This window comes from Taudactylus pleione, unplaced genomic scaffold, assembly GCF_031769625.1.
Source record: "Taudactylus pleione unplaced genomic scaffold, aTauple2 ptg000039l, whole genome shotgun sequence".
NCBI lineage: Eukaryota > Metazoa > Chordata > Amphibia > Anura > Myobatrachidae > Taudactylus > Taudactylus pleione.
The window spans coordinates 12,187,573-12,203,986 of record NW_028284441.1 but is presented as its reverse complement, the minus strand read 5'-3'; the positions used below and the strand labels follow the sequence as shown (position 1 = coordinate 12,203,986).

Below are 16,414 nucleotides of genomic sequence, written 5' to 3'. Positions count from 1 at the left end.
CCAAAAGGAACCATAACTGATTTAATGAGCCATTCGCAGTACCGGCCGTGTGTACTTACACGTGCATGGCTTAATCTTTGAGACAAGCATATGCTACTGGCAGGATCAACCAGGTAGGTTACATAAGGACCTATTGAAGATGTTAATTATCGAGGTCCAAATGGACCCCGATAATTAACACACTGATTCGCCACAGACGCCGGAGTAATTCATCATTGCTCCGGCGCTCAGACAGCTGATTCGAAAATCAGCTGTCCCAGTGAACGGCTTCAGTGCTCCTTTCAGAGCAGGTCACGCATGTGCACAAGAGCCCTGACGTCTGGCGGAAGGATTTGGACAGGGGCGGAGGGATGTATGGGGACAGTGGGCCATTCCGCCAGAGGAAGGTAAGTAGGAGATATCTGTGATACTAGTGTATGGGGACAGCGGGCCATTCCGCGAGAGGAAGGTAAGCAGGAGATATCTGTGAAACTAGTGTATGGGGACAGCGGGCCATTCCGCCAGAGGAAGGTAAGTAGGAGATATCTGTGATACTAGTGTATGGGGACAGCGGGTCATTCTGCCAGAGGAAGGTAAGCAGGAGATATCTGTGATACTAGTGTATGGGGACAGCGGGCCATTCCGCCAGAGGAAGGTAAGCAGGAGATATCTGTGATACTAGTGTATGGGGACAGCGGGCCATTCCGCCAGAGGAAGGTAAGCAGGAGATATCTGTGATACTAGTGTATGGGGACAGCGGGCCATTCCGCGAGAGGAAGGTTAAGCAGGAGATATCTGTGATACTAGTGTATGGGGACAGCGGGCCATTCTGCCAGAGGAATGTAAGTAGGAGATATCTGTGACATCTCCTGCTTTACCTTCGTGATGAATGGCCCGAACACTTAAATGCACATTTTCACCTGCAAGTGTAAAAATTAAGTCTTCCTCTCATTTACATAGAATGTCACAGACTGGCAACAGGAAATGTTAGTGACACATCCCAAAAGAGTAACAAAATAAATAGTTGCAGAACTAGTAGTTTATAGCTCACAAAATGTTAATTAGCCATGGCAAGTGTTCTTATGGCTGAATTTGAGGGATTTCTATGATTTCTCAATCATTTTGCTTGCAGATAAAATTGTGGCGATGAAACAGAAGAATGAAACTATTGTTACAGAATTCCATCTTTTAGGTTTCTCTTTGTTGGCGGAGGTGGGATATTGCCTATTTGTCCTGATTTCCATTGTTTATTTTGTGACCATCACAGCCAATATCTTTATTATTGTTATTGTCATAACTGAAAGACGGCTTCACAAGCCCATGTATTTCTTCATTGGCGGACTCTCATTCCTAGAGATCTGGTATCCTTCTGTCACTGTTCCCAGGCTGCTCTGGAGTCTGCTAACAAAAGAAAAGGCAATTACTATGGCTGGTTGCATGACTCAGTTTTATTTTCATTTTTCTTTAGGTACCACCGAAAGTTTCCTCCTGACTGCGATGTCTTATGATCGTTACGTGGCTATTTGTAATCCCCTGCACTATTTAATTAGCATGAGCCCCCAGACTTGCACCAAGCTGTTACTGGCTTCCTGGTCAGGTGGTTTTATTGTCATTGTTGTTCTATGTTTGCAGATCTCTAATCTGTCTTTCTGTGACAGGAATGAGCTTGACCACTATTACTGTGACTTTGCAGCACTAATAAAGTTGTCCTGCACTGAAACCTCCAGTATAGAAATGTTATTTTTTGTATCATCTTGTTTTGTAATACTGGGCTGTTTTTTGCTTATTGTTATCTCATACGTCTATATCATCCGAACCACAATGATGTTTCCCACGTCTTTTGGGAGACGGAAGACATTTTCAACGTGTGCGTCTCACCTCATTGTTGTTTGTCTCTTTTATGTTACCAATATCATTATGTTTGTCCGACCCACCACTGGTGAGTTTTTTCACTTGAATAAAACAGTTTCTATCATTCCATCAGTGGTGACTCCTCTCCTGAATCCCATTATCTACACTCTACGGAACCAAGAAGTGAAAGAGGCCGTGAAGAAAGCCTTACAGAAAGTTGCCTTTAAAGGGCCAAATAAAATCACTGTATTTCTACAATAAGGAAACTCACATAAATAAGGACCCAAAATAAATTGAGGAGTCCTGTGGTTGATTATATGTCTGGCGGGACAGGGACAGAGAGCACCTTGCTATGAGGAACCCAGGTGAAGGAAGGGTACCTTTTTCTCCTAATGGTTTTAAACGTGCAGAATGTTGTTTTAATTATTCCAAATCTATTGTAAATTGCACAGTCTGGCAGCAATGACATTGTACAGCATCCGTTATTGGACATGATCAGTCATTGGAATTATGTTTCACTTATCATTTTGCTTTATGGCGAGTTGCAAAATGACTAGTGAAATGTGATGTGGTGATATTACTTAGCATATACTGTCTATTAGGGAAAGGAACAATGCTCTATTCTGTTACACTTTAAGAGGAAAGCAATTCAGATAATTTGTGTAAAAAAGAAACTGCAAAAATGTGAATGTAATATCAATTACTTTTTGCATGGGTGCATATATATTCCATTCACGGACAGGAATATATATATATATTATATATATATATATATATATATATATATACCCATGTAGCATATGTCATTTAGCACACATATGCCTGTTTATCCTCATGTACACTGGTTCACTTTACGCTTCTTATAACTGTCATGGCAAATACACCCTGCACCTACTGTACTTACATGGAATTGCAGATCCAGCTGGAAATGCAAGAAGGAAAGTATAAATATGTCACATCACAGTTCAGTCGGCTTCCACTTTAGGACCCCATCATTCACTTCAACTTCTCCTTTTTTTCAGATGAAGGCCGCCATACATCAGCGACAGATTGCCAGATGCTGGGGTCGGGCATTGGTGTAATCCAACATGTTGGATTTCCCTGGTTTGCCGATTCAGACCAAAATACGATGGTGATCAGCAAATCAGATATTTTTAACATGAAAAATGTCACCGATTCCCCGACGGATCAGCGATCATCAATGACCATCGATCGGCATTTCTGACTGGTGGATCGGCGGTTCCAGTCTGTTTGGGGAATCGGGGAAGTGACCACCTGATGTATGGGGCCTTTAGCACACTGTTGTGTTAAGACTTATCTTCTATGTATCATGACATTGAAAGAATATTAAGAATATGTGGAACAAATGTACATTGAGGTTCTTTTTTTTTACAAGAAAGCGACCTTTCCTGTGCTCAGTGACAGAATAGAGAAGTCAGATCTTCATCACCTCTGAAGAAATATGATGAAGTCCATTTACAAGCAAGAAAATTGTTCTGTTCTCTATAACTAATAAACAAAGAATGTTCCTGAATCTTGTTTATACATTTTATCCTGCAAAATAATGAAGCTGAAGTACAAGTACATCCAGGTGTTAGCGAGGAATGCTCCCTCTTTTGCAGCTCGTCCCACCACAACATGCAAAATCTGACCCCCACAGAGATGCCTCTACTTTCATGTACTAATTCCATGCACTTTGCATAAATCAGGAGCATTAAACAACTTAATTTGTGGTTACTGTGCCAAAAGCTTAACAACTAATTTTAAAAACTAAAGAATCTATAAAGGCAAAATGGGAAATATAAGTAAATCATGGAAAGGATTGTTAAAAAAATCCCAAACGTTTATTGTCTATTTCAATGTCACAATTGCCAGGAAAGTAGAAAATAATGCAGGCAGTCAGGCTGCAGAGCTCTCTATTAACAATATTCCAAAGATTCATCAGTTTTACTGTCACTTGGAGGTTGTGTTTTGTACTGAGAAAACAAATCTCCACATTCATGTTTCATGTCTGTTTTTTCCATTTAAAACATTTAATCTTTGACTACTTTTAACAATTTCCATAAAAATGTTTCTTAATGATGTTTGTTATAAGCACAGTCTTTATGTGAATTACTCGCATAGGCAAACTAGAGATCTGGTAATGGGTGGTCCCCACCGTGTCAGATATTGTGTTACTGTTTCTTGGGGAAAAAATTCTATCACATATTATGTATATATATTCTAGAGTTGCAGGGGGTACTATACTTTTTAGCAAAAAGGGAACTATTTTGTGCGCCGGAGGCACGTGCAAAAAAAAAAAAAGATGGGTGCCCGCTGCAACAGGGGGAGTGGTTTTGAGACCCCCCCTTTTCATATTCAGCAGCACTCTGCATGCCAGTTAACCCAGCAACCTATTAACATACATTTCCCCATCTCCCCTAAATGCCGCCAGCATCTTCCCGACCACCTGCCCCCCAGCAGCTTTTTTCCCCACATGCCCTCATGAGTGTCACAAATGCCCCCAGCATCATCTCCCTGACATAGCCCCCCCCCCTGCAGCCTGCTACCCCACATGCCTGTCAACCTCTTACTGTGTGTGGTGATTCACTGGTCCAGGGCAGGCTCAGCTCAGCAGGAGCACAGGGAGGCAGGGAGCTGGGATGCAGGACCATAGTGCCAAGGAAGACAGACAGCAATAGGGGGCCTGTCCGATAACTACCACGGATCTGTCTGCTACCACCGTGGTGAAACAGAGCCTGCGGCATTTCAAACATGGCGCCGACTGCGAGCCAATCACAGCTCGCGAAACAGCAGTCAATCAGGATAGGTAATTGTGCGCCTGGCACCTTGTTTGAAAGGCCGCCGGCGCTGTTTTAGCATGTCCTGAGGCAGCAGGCATGGCCGTTCTTAAAATATGTCAGATTGGCGAACAGGGTGAATGGGTGGTTCGGTGCACCCCTGGACCACCCCCCAGTTTCGCCTATGATTATTTGCTCATCTTGTTCATCACTATTTGTGCTAGATAATTGAATTCACAAATACATGTTAATCTTTGCAGTTTTAGATTAGAAATGAAACATAATAAAAGTAAAGTGTGTATTGAATTTGTGAATTGCATTTGTTAAGCAATATAAGGCAGAGATTTGTGTTAAATGTAACAATTATTTTGCCTTTTATCTAATAATGCCTTGTTTCTGTCTTCCACTTCCTGTCAATCGTTTTCAGAATCCTCTCACGCTACCATAGCTTTGGGGTATAGCCCACAGGTCAAGGCTGTATACAACATCATTGGAAGGGAAAGTTTGCGAATCATTAGGCACAAAGAGGACAAAAAATGTCAACAAGCAGGAAATAGAGGCTGACTCAACTTTCTGAGTTTCTTTGTACAGACCCACATAGGGATAGTGTAATCTGGAATATTATTCTAATATCCATGCATGGCTCTTTAGTTAGGGATGCTTCCCCTTGTATCATGGCACCATGAGATGTTTGTTTTGTGTTTTATTTTTTCTTAATAATAAATGCTGCATGGTACAGGGGCGTAGCCAGAGGTATAGGAGCCCCATAGCAAAATTTCCACAAGGCCCTCATAGGTCTAGCTATGCCCCGATCACTCCCCCCCTTCCTGCCCCACGCTTCAGCCCTGCACTCTTAACCTCTTGAGCCCGGCACGCTGCTCCATCTCTCCTCACTGAAGCTGGGAAGAGGCGTTCCCGTGGTACGGGGATCCACGCCTCCTCCCAGCGTCTGTGAGTGAGAGATGTATCAGAGTGCAAGCGGTGGGTGAAGGTGCTGCTGCCACCGGTCTGTATAGTGCTGCTGGTCATGTGGGCCATTCCCACAACAAGGCCCCTATGCAAAGCAATACAACTAGGACACCTCACATAAAAAATGTTGGCAGAAGCGATTTAATCGTGGGCGAAGCCGCGGGCAACAGCTAGTTCGTAATAAATTTAATTTAAAATGTATTTACTTTTAACAATGGTAATACAGATACCAGTAAAATCTTCTATGTTTCTCAAAGTTTTAGGGGGAGATTTAATAAAGCTTGGAGAGAAATAAAATTGTTTGAGATAAAGCACCAACCAATCAGCTCCAAACTGTCATTTTTCAAACACAGCCTGTACAGTGACAGTTAGGAGCTGATTGGTTGGTGCTTTATATCTCACAATTTTATCTCTCTCCAAGCTTTATTAAATCTTTAATGTATCAGGATGGAGCAAGATGGAATTATTAAAAAAACAAAAACAAATTACCTTATATATGTTTGTGTACATAATTGATCCAAAAGTACGTGCAGCATATTTATCATTAATATTTGTACTAAAATAATGTGAAAATATAAACACTCACCATATAAATGACAAAGGAAGGCGTTGGAGATCATAACACTGTTGTCCTGGAGTGGTTGCTCAACAACGGAGAGTCCTCTTTACATTTGGGCATTCAGTGTCGTGGTTCCAATACTTAGGAGACCGGAAAACGTGTAACAACATAGTGTAGATATTCCAACCCAGAGATGGATGAAGGTGCTTATAATGGTTGCACTTACCTTTAGTAAATACTTATGGCACTTTGGACATTAATTTGTTTATCCCGTTGTTCTTTGTGATAAAAATCCTGTATATAAACCAAATGCAGCTTTCTTCTCTGCTACGCTGACAGATATCAGGTTTGTGAGTGAGGATTGCCCCATAGTGAATCCAAAAGTGCTAGTACAGAGTCTTGTATATAAGATGTATCCCTGGGAGACTTTAATCCAAAAGTCCTAGTGAATGTAAGGAACATTGACATGTCACAGTACAAATGTGTACACTTGTGAGTAAAGTACATATATGTACTGAAATATGTCAAATTGTATTATAATAGCTTGAGGAAGGGCTGTGCAGGTACAAGATGTCTTACATGGAATCTGTGGTCAATCCAAGGAGTGGTTGCTACTATTGAAATTGGTTTACTGCCCAGGTCCTGTCTACTTATTTCACTATGGGGCCTATTCATCATCATGTTTTTTTCACAAAAGCATGTGGCCACTCACTGGCCGAAGACACCGATGGAAGAGGTGAGAGGGGATGCGGCAGGGGAAGGGGGCATCAGACACCCACGGGGGTGGCATCGAACATTCGCAGAGGGGGCCCCCGGACACCCACGGGGGGGCAGCAGACATTCGTAGGGGGGCATCGAACACCCGCATGGGGGAGGGGGGGCATCACACACCTGTGGGGGAGGTGCAAAAGACAACCGAGTGGGAGGGGGGCCAGATCGGACACCGGAGGGGGAGGAGGTGAGTCAGTGGGGGAATAGAGAGTGATGGAGGCGGGGGGAGGCGCCATGCAGCTGAGGTATCCACAAGGAAAAGTATCAATTTTCCTAAAGCTGACTCCGCAAAAAGAGCAGATTTTCGGAAGTGATACTTTTGTTAGGGAAGAATGATGAATGCCTCCAAAACATCTTTTAAACTCGCAGCGAGTTTAAAACATAATTATCACTAGTGATAATTATGTCATGATGAATAGGCCCCTATGTCCTCTATCTACACACTGCTCGCCCTGTTCACCTGAAATAGCGGTTTAAGTTCAGGGAAGCAGCCCTGTCATGTTTTTTCACAGTAATACTTTTGTAATTAGCAAGCAGCTACGCTAACAGTAATACACAAGATTCATCATCAAAGCTGAGTTACAATTAACACTTAATCAGCCCTAATGTATTCACTTGACTTGACCATTACAAAAATTAAACATTTATAATAAAGGTAAAATTGGTGCAGCGCTTGGCCTATTGTAATGGTTCTGAAATTCAAGTATAGTGATTGTATTGTTTGATTGATGTGTGGTAATGTATACCAATAATAGACAATGATATGAAGGGTAGTATAAGTTGTAATAATAATAACAAAATCAGGACTAATGAGTAAACTTCATGATGTTTTACTTCGATTGGATAAATGGAAAAAACAGAAGCAAATCTAAAAATAAATTGATATAGTAATAAGAGTGTGATGGTAAAATACAAAATAAAGAAAAAGGATAAAAATATCAATAATGTTCACAAGGATCTGTATGTTGCAGTTGTTTCCCAACTGGTAATTCAGAGATATACGTTCCCGATATAATGGAAAAGAGTACAGGTAGGATTCGATAGTAGTTTGTCCAGAACTGTATCAAAGTGCGGCATCCCGCTACATGTAAATGGTGTAAAGTGAAGTTCGTGCACATACCGGTGTTGATCTCGATTCTTCTGTGTGGTCCTGCAAGCAGAGTCTGGGAGGTGGCGGGTGTGCGATGCTCCGTATCAGGTCTCACTGCTACTGGGTCAGAGCTCCGATGGCATACCCGTCGGGGCCGCCCTCGGAGCAACGGCTCTGGAAGCGGTGGACCGTGATCTTAGGGGTGACACCACAGTTTGGACTCCATGGAGTCGGTCGCCGGGTGTTCCGTCCATTACGGAAAATCTATGCCACTTTCACTTACCCTAACTCCGTCGTGTTCCACTCTTTTCTCCGGTGTCTTCTTTCTTCTGGCACCGCTGCTTTGTCTGTGCTGTACTTCCGGGTATGTAGCGTCACGTGGTAGGTGATGCGCTGCTGATTGGAAACGTTGGACGGATGATGCCTTTAGGTTTAAAAGTAATTTGGCATGGGTAGGAGATGAACGTGATGCCCCAATGCGTTTCAGCCTTCTGTGGCCTACTTCTAGGAGGTGGTTGTAGTATGTAGCATGTCTCTCACCTTATTTATGGAGGCAGAATTTGATAGACATATCTCGGCAGCAAGTAGCTGAAAAGAAATATATAGATAGATGTGGTCATCCCCCACCCATCCAATAAGTCCCAATTGATTCATGATTGACAGTCATAACAACCCATCTGAAGGAGGCTACAATCCACCTATCAAATTCTGCCTCCATTTATTTGCATAGACCAAGATCACCTCCCTGTTCACCTTAAATAAGGTGAGAGACATGCTACATACTAATATCACCTCCTAGAAGAAGGCCACAGAAGGCTGAAACGCTTTTACGGGTATGCCATCGGAGCTCTGACCCAGTACCAGTGATACCCGATCCGGAGCATCGCACACCCACCACCTCCCAGACTCTGTTTGCACGACCACATAGAAGAATCAAGATCAACACCGGTATGTGCATGAACTTCCCTTTACACCATTTACATTAGTCAAAGTAGCGGGACGCCGCACTTTGATACAGTTCTGGACAAACTACTATTGAATCACAAAGGAAAAAACACAAATCGGGGGCGCTATACTAGAAAGAAGATGGTGATATATAGGTGTAATATGAACAAAATTAAAAATAAATTATAAAGGGGGACAATGCAAAGAGACAAATAGGCCTCAGGTGATTGCTGCTACCAATAGAGGAGCTGACCCTCTTAAATACAAAACAATACAATACAGATAGGAGCGCTATCTCTAAAGGCCTAAATAGAATAGAAAATGACTATTGATCGATGAAGAATCCACTAAAGGGAAAATTAGCACAGAATATCAAGAATAGAGAATCCCACAAAAATTGAATCAAGTAATAATCTTTATAGCCATTAAAAGGATCCAGAAAGTGAAAAAAAAAAGCAATCTGCTTCTTGATGAAACGGCAGGAGCTAAGAAATGTGTCAAGCTAATCAATTTCACTTGTTGCATCTGCACAGCTGAACCCACTGTGGTTTCTTCCCCTCTGCACCGCCTCTCGATTGGCGTCTCCGGCATATTCTGTAGGGACACAGCTGAGCATTGAAGGGGCTCCGACTCACACACGCGGCCACGAGTGCACGTGTCAAGGATCTTACCTGGATGGACCTGCATTGTGGAAACCCCCTAACCGGAGTTTGAAGGTACCATATTGACATCATTAGTGGCACACGACTGACCATCTCAGTGTGTCCCGTCTCCAGGTGTGTGCACCACACTATTGTCAATGTACCTAACATTAGATCCTAGCATCGGGACTACCATTCCGTTTAAGCAATTCCTTTGATTAAGAAGGAGACTGTACCAATGGTACTTATTTGGGAAGGAGCTGTGCTTATTTGGGAATTTAATTTTCATACAATTTACCCTTTACAATGCTGTGCATAAGGATCGAGACTTGATATAAATCCCTTTATCTTTGGCTACACAATAAACCAGTTCAGCTGCTGATATTTATCAGTTATACACAAGACGGGAGGATTTCTACTTATCATATCCCACCTTCAAAGGACATTATTGTTACGAACTGGCAACACAGTTGCATATTATTGGAGAACTGGCACTTCAGTCATCACTCATGGCAGATCCTAGATTAGGGTATACAGGTTCATCCTTAGGATTATTGTATCTAATGTTTTGCCATTTTTTGGATACACTAATTCTCTAGTCCAATTCATGTTCATGTTATTCGATGTAAATGTCATTGCTGTTTATGTAATTTTACATTTGATATTCTGTGTTTTATATATATATATATATATATACATATATATATATATATATATATATATAATTTATTTTTTTGCTTTCTGGGACCTTTTAATGTCTATAAAGATTTTTACTTGATTCAACTTTTGTGGGATTCTCTATTCTTGATATTCTGTGCTAATTTTCCCTTTAGTGGATTCTTCATCGATCAATAGCCATTATCTATTCTATTCAGGCCTTTAGAGATAGTGCTCCTATCTGTATTGTACTATTGAATCCTACCTGTACTCTTATTCATTATATCTGCAACGTATATCTCTGAATTACCAGTTGGGAAACAACTGCAACATACAGATTGTTGTGAACATTATTGATATTTTTATACTTTTCCTTCATTTTGTATTTAACCATCACACTCTTATTACTATATCAATTTAGTTTTATATTTTCTTCTGTTTTTTCCATTTATCCAATTGAAGTAAAACATCATGATGTCCTGATTTTATTATTATTATTATTATTATTATTATTATTATTATTGTTATTATTATTATTATTATTATTGCAACTTATACTACCCTTCATATCATTGTCTATTATTGGTATACATTACCACACATCAAACAATACAATCACTATACTTGAATTTCAGAACCATTACAATAGGCCAAGCGCTGCACCAATTTTACCTTTACTGTATGCTAATTGGAGGTTCTGGGGATACCTTGAGGTTTGCTAGCAGCTAGCCATAAAACCACGAGCTCAGTGCACAGAAGAACATCTGCATTTACTATCATTAAACATTTATAAGTTGGTAATACTAAAAGTGATGGCAATAGAGGGCATCATTTAGGCGTAAACCTAACAAGCAGATGCAATTTTGCACCTCAGCACAAATTAAGGCACCTGGCATAGGCTTCCCAAGAAGGGACGAGCTTGGCCGCTCAGGACACATATTGAGGGGACTTTACAGGACAGTAACAGAACTGGTTACAGAAGGAGAGAATGATATATTAAATTTGAAAGGGCGTCCATGGATAATGCTAGTGACTGATTGTTAACAAATAAGAGTAAACTCACTAACAGTGTATTAAACCTTCAGTCATCTGAGGGGTATCCTGTACATACACCATATAATGAACATTATAAAAAATAAACAATAATATAAATAAAGACTCGGAGACATGGATTTGGCAGAATGAAATTTGTTAGCTATTTATTTAAGACATATTAAGAAAATTCTAATACGTTTAAATAAAAAAATGGTGGCAAAGAAAGGATGGCTAGAATCTGTCCACTCCAACAATGCACTACACAACTAACATCAACAACTACTATCCCATCGAAAGGTAGCCAACCCTCTAACATGACAACCCGCCCGGTAGGATGAGGACGCAGCCCCCATCTGTGTGGTCCAATGAACAAAGAAGTCAATGAAGGTGACTCTTCCAAAACCATAACATTAATCAACTCAACCAAATTAGCACTTGAAACGTTGACTTGCCATTCATTCCCCCCTTTAAAACAGCTAACGACAAAGCCACCATTAAAACAACAAAATTTGGGTAGGGAAGGTGGTGGGAAGACAGGAACAAAGAAGCTTAGTATCAGTCCACATAGCTTAACATACCACATAATTACACACCCCTAAAGAAGTCAATGAAGGTGAGCGCACCCAAAACCATAACATTGATCAACTCAACCAAATTTGCACTGAAAGTGACTTTCCATTCTTTCATGCCAAAACGAAGGTCTGCCTACAGAACCATTGCACCACCACCATACCACCATTAAAGCACAGAAGCAATTACCTAAAAGAGATCCTCCACAAAAGTGCCTCCTTAAACAGATGGACTCCATCTGAACTATACATATAAGCAAAGCAAAACCTAATTCTGTAATGTCCAACAACACTATCACCATTGGAAAATACAAATTTTGCAACCACTGTATTCACCTTCTTCCTGGCTTCATAAATTGCCTTGACATCATGGCCAGCATGTCAAATAAACCTCGGCACAATAAACAACCATAATATTTAACAAGAGGGCCAAGCTGATGAAATACTGTCAATATCATCACTATGGAGCAACTCCATTCCAAACCTGTCATCTTTCCTACATCGTTACCACCTAGATGCAAGAGTTCAGGAACAACAAATTGTTTGGCTAAATCCAAAAGCTTAGACCGCAAGGCTGGCCACATCATACCTCTCACACCAATCCACCAAATACAATCTGAACACAGAAAGGAAGGCCATTGGAAGCCATGATCCTAGCAGCCCAAAACACATAAAAATGACCATCAATTAGCACTCTAAGGGAGTCAATCTGAACACCTATAAGGAGGGAGAAAGCAAAGAAAATTGTTAGAATAATAAGACTTTAAATTGTAATGAAATGGAGGATCTGCCAAAAGAAAAAAAAAATGAATACCAAATAAAAACAAGCTTCAGTGCCAATTTGAAGCAACATAAAGACACATGAGGGTATCCTAGGAAGCAAGGGGGTAAGGTGGTGAGTTAGGGAAGGGGGGGATAAACCAGGACAACACAAGTAATAACTCAGTAAGAGGTAAAACCAAAACCTGCTGAGGGACTGTCAAATTGCAATTAATATATCCATTCAGCTGAATTAAGGGGGTCATTCAGACCCGCTCGCGAGCGCAGGACGCTCGCAAGCGGGTCGATGGTGCCGAATTGCGCATGCGCACGACGGAGGGAGCTCCGTCGTGCGCATGCGCGAGACCCGAATAACGACGGCCAAGCCGCCGTTATGGGTCTCGCACCAAAGGGGGCGTGCTGTCGATGGTGAGTGACAGTACGCCCCCTTTGGTGGGCGTGCCGGGGGCGTGGCTGCCAGACAGAGACTATCCCATGGGAACACCTACCGTCTGAGTCCGGCCCCACTGACATCAGTAGTGATGTCAGTGGGAGTGATTTTGGCTCTGATAGAGCCAAAATCACTCCAGGGCTTGCGGTCACCGAGACCCTACCGCAGGGTCTCATCGCAAGCCCGATGGTCGCGATGGTCTTGACCACCGCGACCATCATCATGGACGCTCGCTATAGCTGTGGGTGGTAACCCACAGCTATGCGAGCGTCCATGAGGCCGCTCCAAGTTGAGGGAGGAGGGCCCTGATTCAGAGCGAGCACTCTGGTCAGAGTGTCCGGCTCTGAATCAGGCCCTAAGTCCATCCCCGGGGGGCTGTCCAGTTCAGGCAAAAAAGGCCAAATCCCTCAAGACCCCGCTGCCAACAGCGGCAAGTAGCTAATCCCCCAGTAGGGTTTTAGACAAGGGAAAAACAAGACAATAGACAACAAAAACAGGACACGGATCTTATGAAGAAACATAAAAGCAATAACCAATGAAAAGAAAGGTCGATTGTACTGCTTGTAACTGGCTGATATCGATCGGTCAAGGCCTTGATTTCCAACATGAAAAATCTTGCAGAAGTGACGGACATGGCGGCCCCGATCCAGAAGGAATTTGAACAGAAAACAGGCAGAAATAGGCCTGATGGCCAAATATTTATTGTCCAGGGTAACTGGGCCAAATCTGAAATCACTCGAAAGGGCCAGCGAAATCCAGGAGCCCCTACTTAGCTGATCAATCTTGGAGCACCTGAGTCTGCATAGCAATGTCTCCTCCCAGACCAGGACATCCGACTGAAGCAGAGCAGCATCCACCTATTTGGCGGATGCCACCAATTCCGAAACCCAGAAGGCCTTCTGAATCAGAAAACTCTTGGTAAAGCTGAGAGACTTTTTAACTTAGAAAACAGGGGAAATACCCGCCAAGTACAGAGAAACCATCGCTCTGGATCTGCCAGAGACATAGAGCCGCCAAATAAAAGAAAAGCAACACTTGAGGCCTACTCTTATCTCCATGCCTGCAGCCACAGGAAAAAGCTTCCCACTCTTCCCAAGCTTGGTGGTTCCAATGGCAAGAAATCTTTCCGCTAAGCCCTCCATGCCGGCTCGATGACCTGCAAAGCAAACCAATGGTATCAGCCTCAGGAGCCAAAGATCGGAATCTAGGCCACTAAAAGGCAATTCCATTATACACCCCCGGCAAGTGCTGAGCCCTAAACAAAATATTACATTGCAAGCAAGTTAATACTAACTGCACCAGCACACACAAAACGAGCAGGGAATTTGCTCGCTGTCAATTTATTGCATGTACCATGCCAAGTTTGTTGTAATATACTGTGATTACGCAGTCATTCCCCCAAACTTCCAATGTAACTATGATTGGAAAGAGTTCAAGAAGCAGTAGATCCCTGGTGAAACCCAAATGCACCCATTCCTCAGGCCAAAGTGCCGCGCACCAGGATCCATCGAGGTAGCAACTGAACCCCACAGACCCTGCCTCATCGGTGAAGAGCTGAAACTGGAAATTGTCGACAACTGGAGTAATCCAAACACCAATAAAATCCTCTAGAAAAGAGGCCCAAACAGACAGGTCCCATTTAATTTCAGATGAAAGTGAAATAAAATGGTGAGTCTTGGACGTCCTTTCCAGTTTCCGATAAAAAACTCTGCCCATCGGGATAACCCTACATGCACAGTTCAAAAGACCAAAGAGTGACTGGGCCTGGCAAAGAGTCATTTTAAGAACTGCCGTATACATAACTATAATGTTGCGCAATATGTCCACCTTGTCCTGAGGAAGCCTGCAAGACCCCACCATGGTATCAATCTTGATACCCAATAATGACAAGCAAGTGAGGGTCCCCTCTGTCTTGTCGTGAGCAACAGGTACTCCAAAATGAAAAAACAAGTCTACATGGAAAACAACATAAAGGCACAACACTCCGAGGCGGCAGGACACATGCAGAGAAAGTCATCAAAGATAGTGTGCTATCCCATGGCCACCATAAGAAGTATCCACACACCAATGAAGAAAGGTGCTTAATTTTTTTAAAAAGGCACAGGAAACGGAACACCCCATATGCAACCACCTGTCTATGACATATTCGCTCTTGATGCAAAACCCCATGTAATGGAACAAATCTGGATGCAAGGGGAAAAGCTGAAAAGCTGATTCCACATCAATCTTAGCCATGAGGGCACCAGGACCATAATCCCCCACCATAGTGAAAGCATTGTCAAAAGACTGATACACCACCAAACAGGATTCAGGAGGTATAGCATCATTCACCGATAACTCTGATGGATAAGATAGATGCTGAATGAGCCTAAAGAAGTCTTAGGAACAACACCCACAGAAGAAAGGATCAAATCCCCCCGGGGGGCTGTCCAAGGGGCCCCACCATGTGTCCAAGGCTCACCTCCTCCTGCACCTCAGTCCTAAGGACATCAGGCAGTTCCTGCGCAGACCGTAGGTTTCTATGTAAACCCACGTGTACCGTACCCCTAATGGGTATCTGAAATCAAAAAACAAGACCTGTGCATCTGCTACATTTGGGTACCAACCTAACCATTTAGCCATGGTGCCCAAACGTTCTGGGGACGATGCTTTACTTAGAACCACTGCTCTCGGCCGGTTTCTCTGCCTGTTGCCCTGCCAGCCTATAGCAGTTGGAGATGGGGCAAGCTCCGCTGCAATGCAAACAACCTCACGTATTGCATATCTAGCTACTCGCTTGCACGCCCTTGCAAAGCTGCCAAGATCAGACACCGCGAAGAGCAAGATGTGATACGAGAATGAGGCCCACCTGAAGATCTTGGGCGTTCATCATACAAAGCACTGGACAATGTCCCCTCTTTTTTGGCGGCAATATCTTCATGATCATCACTCCCATCACCATCTGAAAAAATGGTAACACAGCACCAGGGGCCGCCACCCCAGACACAGGCCAGGGTATAGAGGACAGAGGAGCTGAGCTAGTAGCTGATGAAGTAGGGGCAGCCCCTGTGCCAAACTCCAATACTAAGGAACCGAATGCACGCATTGCTGCCATAAACTGCATCAGCATATGTTTTGCCATAGATGCAATAGGAGGACTGGTAGCCGAACCGCCACTGCACGGCTGAGTAAATGCTGCAACAAATGGCGCAAATATAGCAACCATGGACGACATCATGGCCATCATCTCTGCAGGATCAACCGACCCTGCTGTTGTAGCACTAGAAGCACTGAGAGGGTTAGCAGGACAGCACTATACCCTGGGGACTGCAGGTTATGTTCCTGCATAGAAATCGCTGCCTCCATTACAGAGCTGCTG

At 42.9% G+C, this 16,414-nt stretch overlaps 1 protein-coding gene across 1 annotated transcript; it reads left to right on the top strand.

Moving 5' to 3' along the window:
* The first annotated feature begins 1,122 nt into the window (after positions 1 to 1,122).
* On the top strand, positions 1,123 to 2,091 carry LOC148538611 (olfactory receptor 6C4-like). The gene has a single exon (XM_088453403.1). The coding sequence runs from the start codon at positions 1,126 to 1,128 to the stop codon at positions 2,089 to 2,091; it is 966 nt and encodes a 321-aa protein (XP_088309529.1). The 5' UTR covers positions 1,123 to 1,125.
* Positions 2,092 to 16,414: the final 14,323 nt, after the last annotated feature.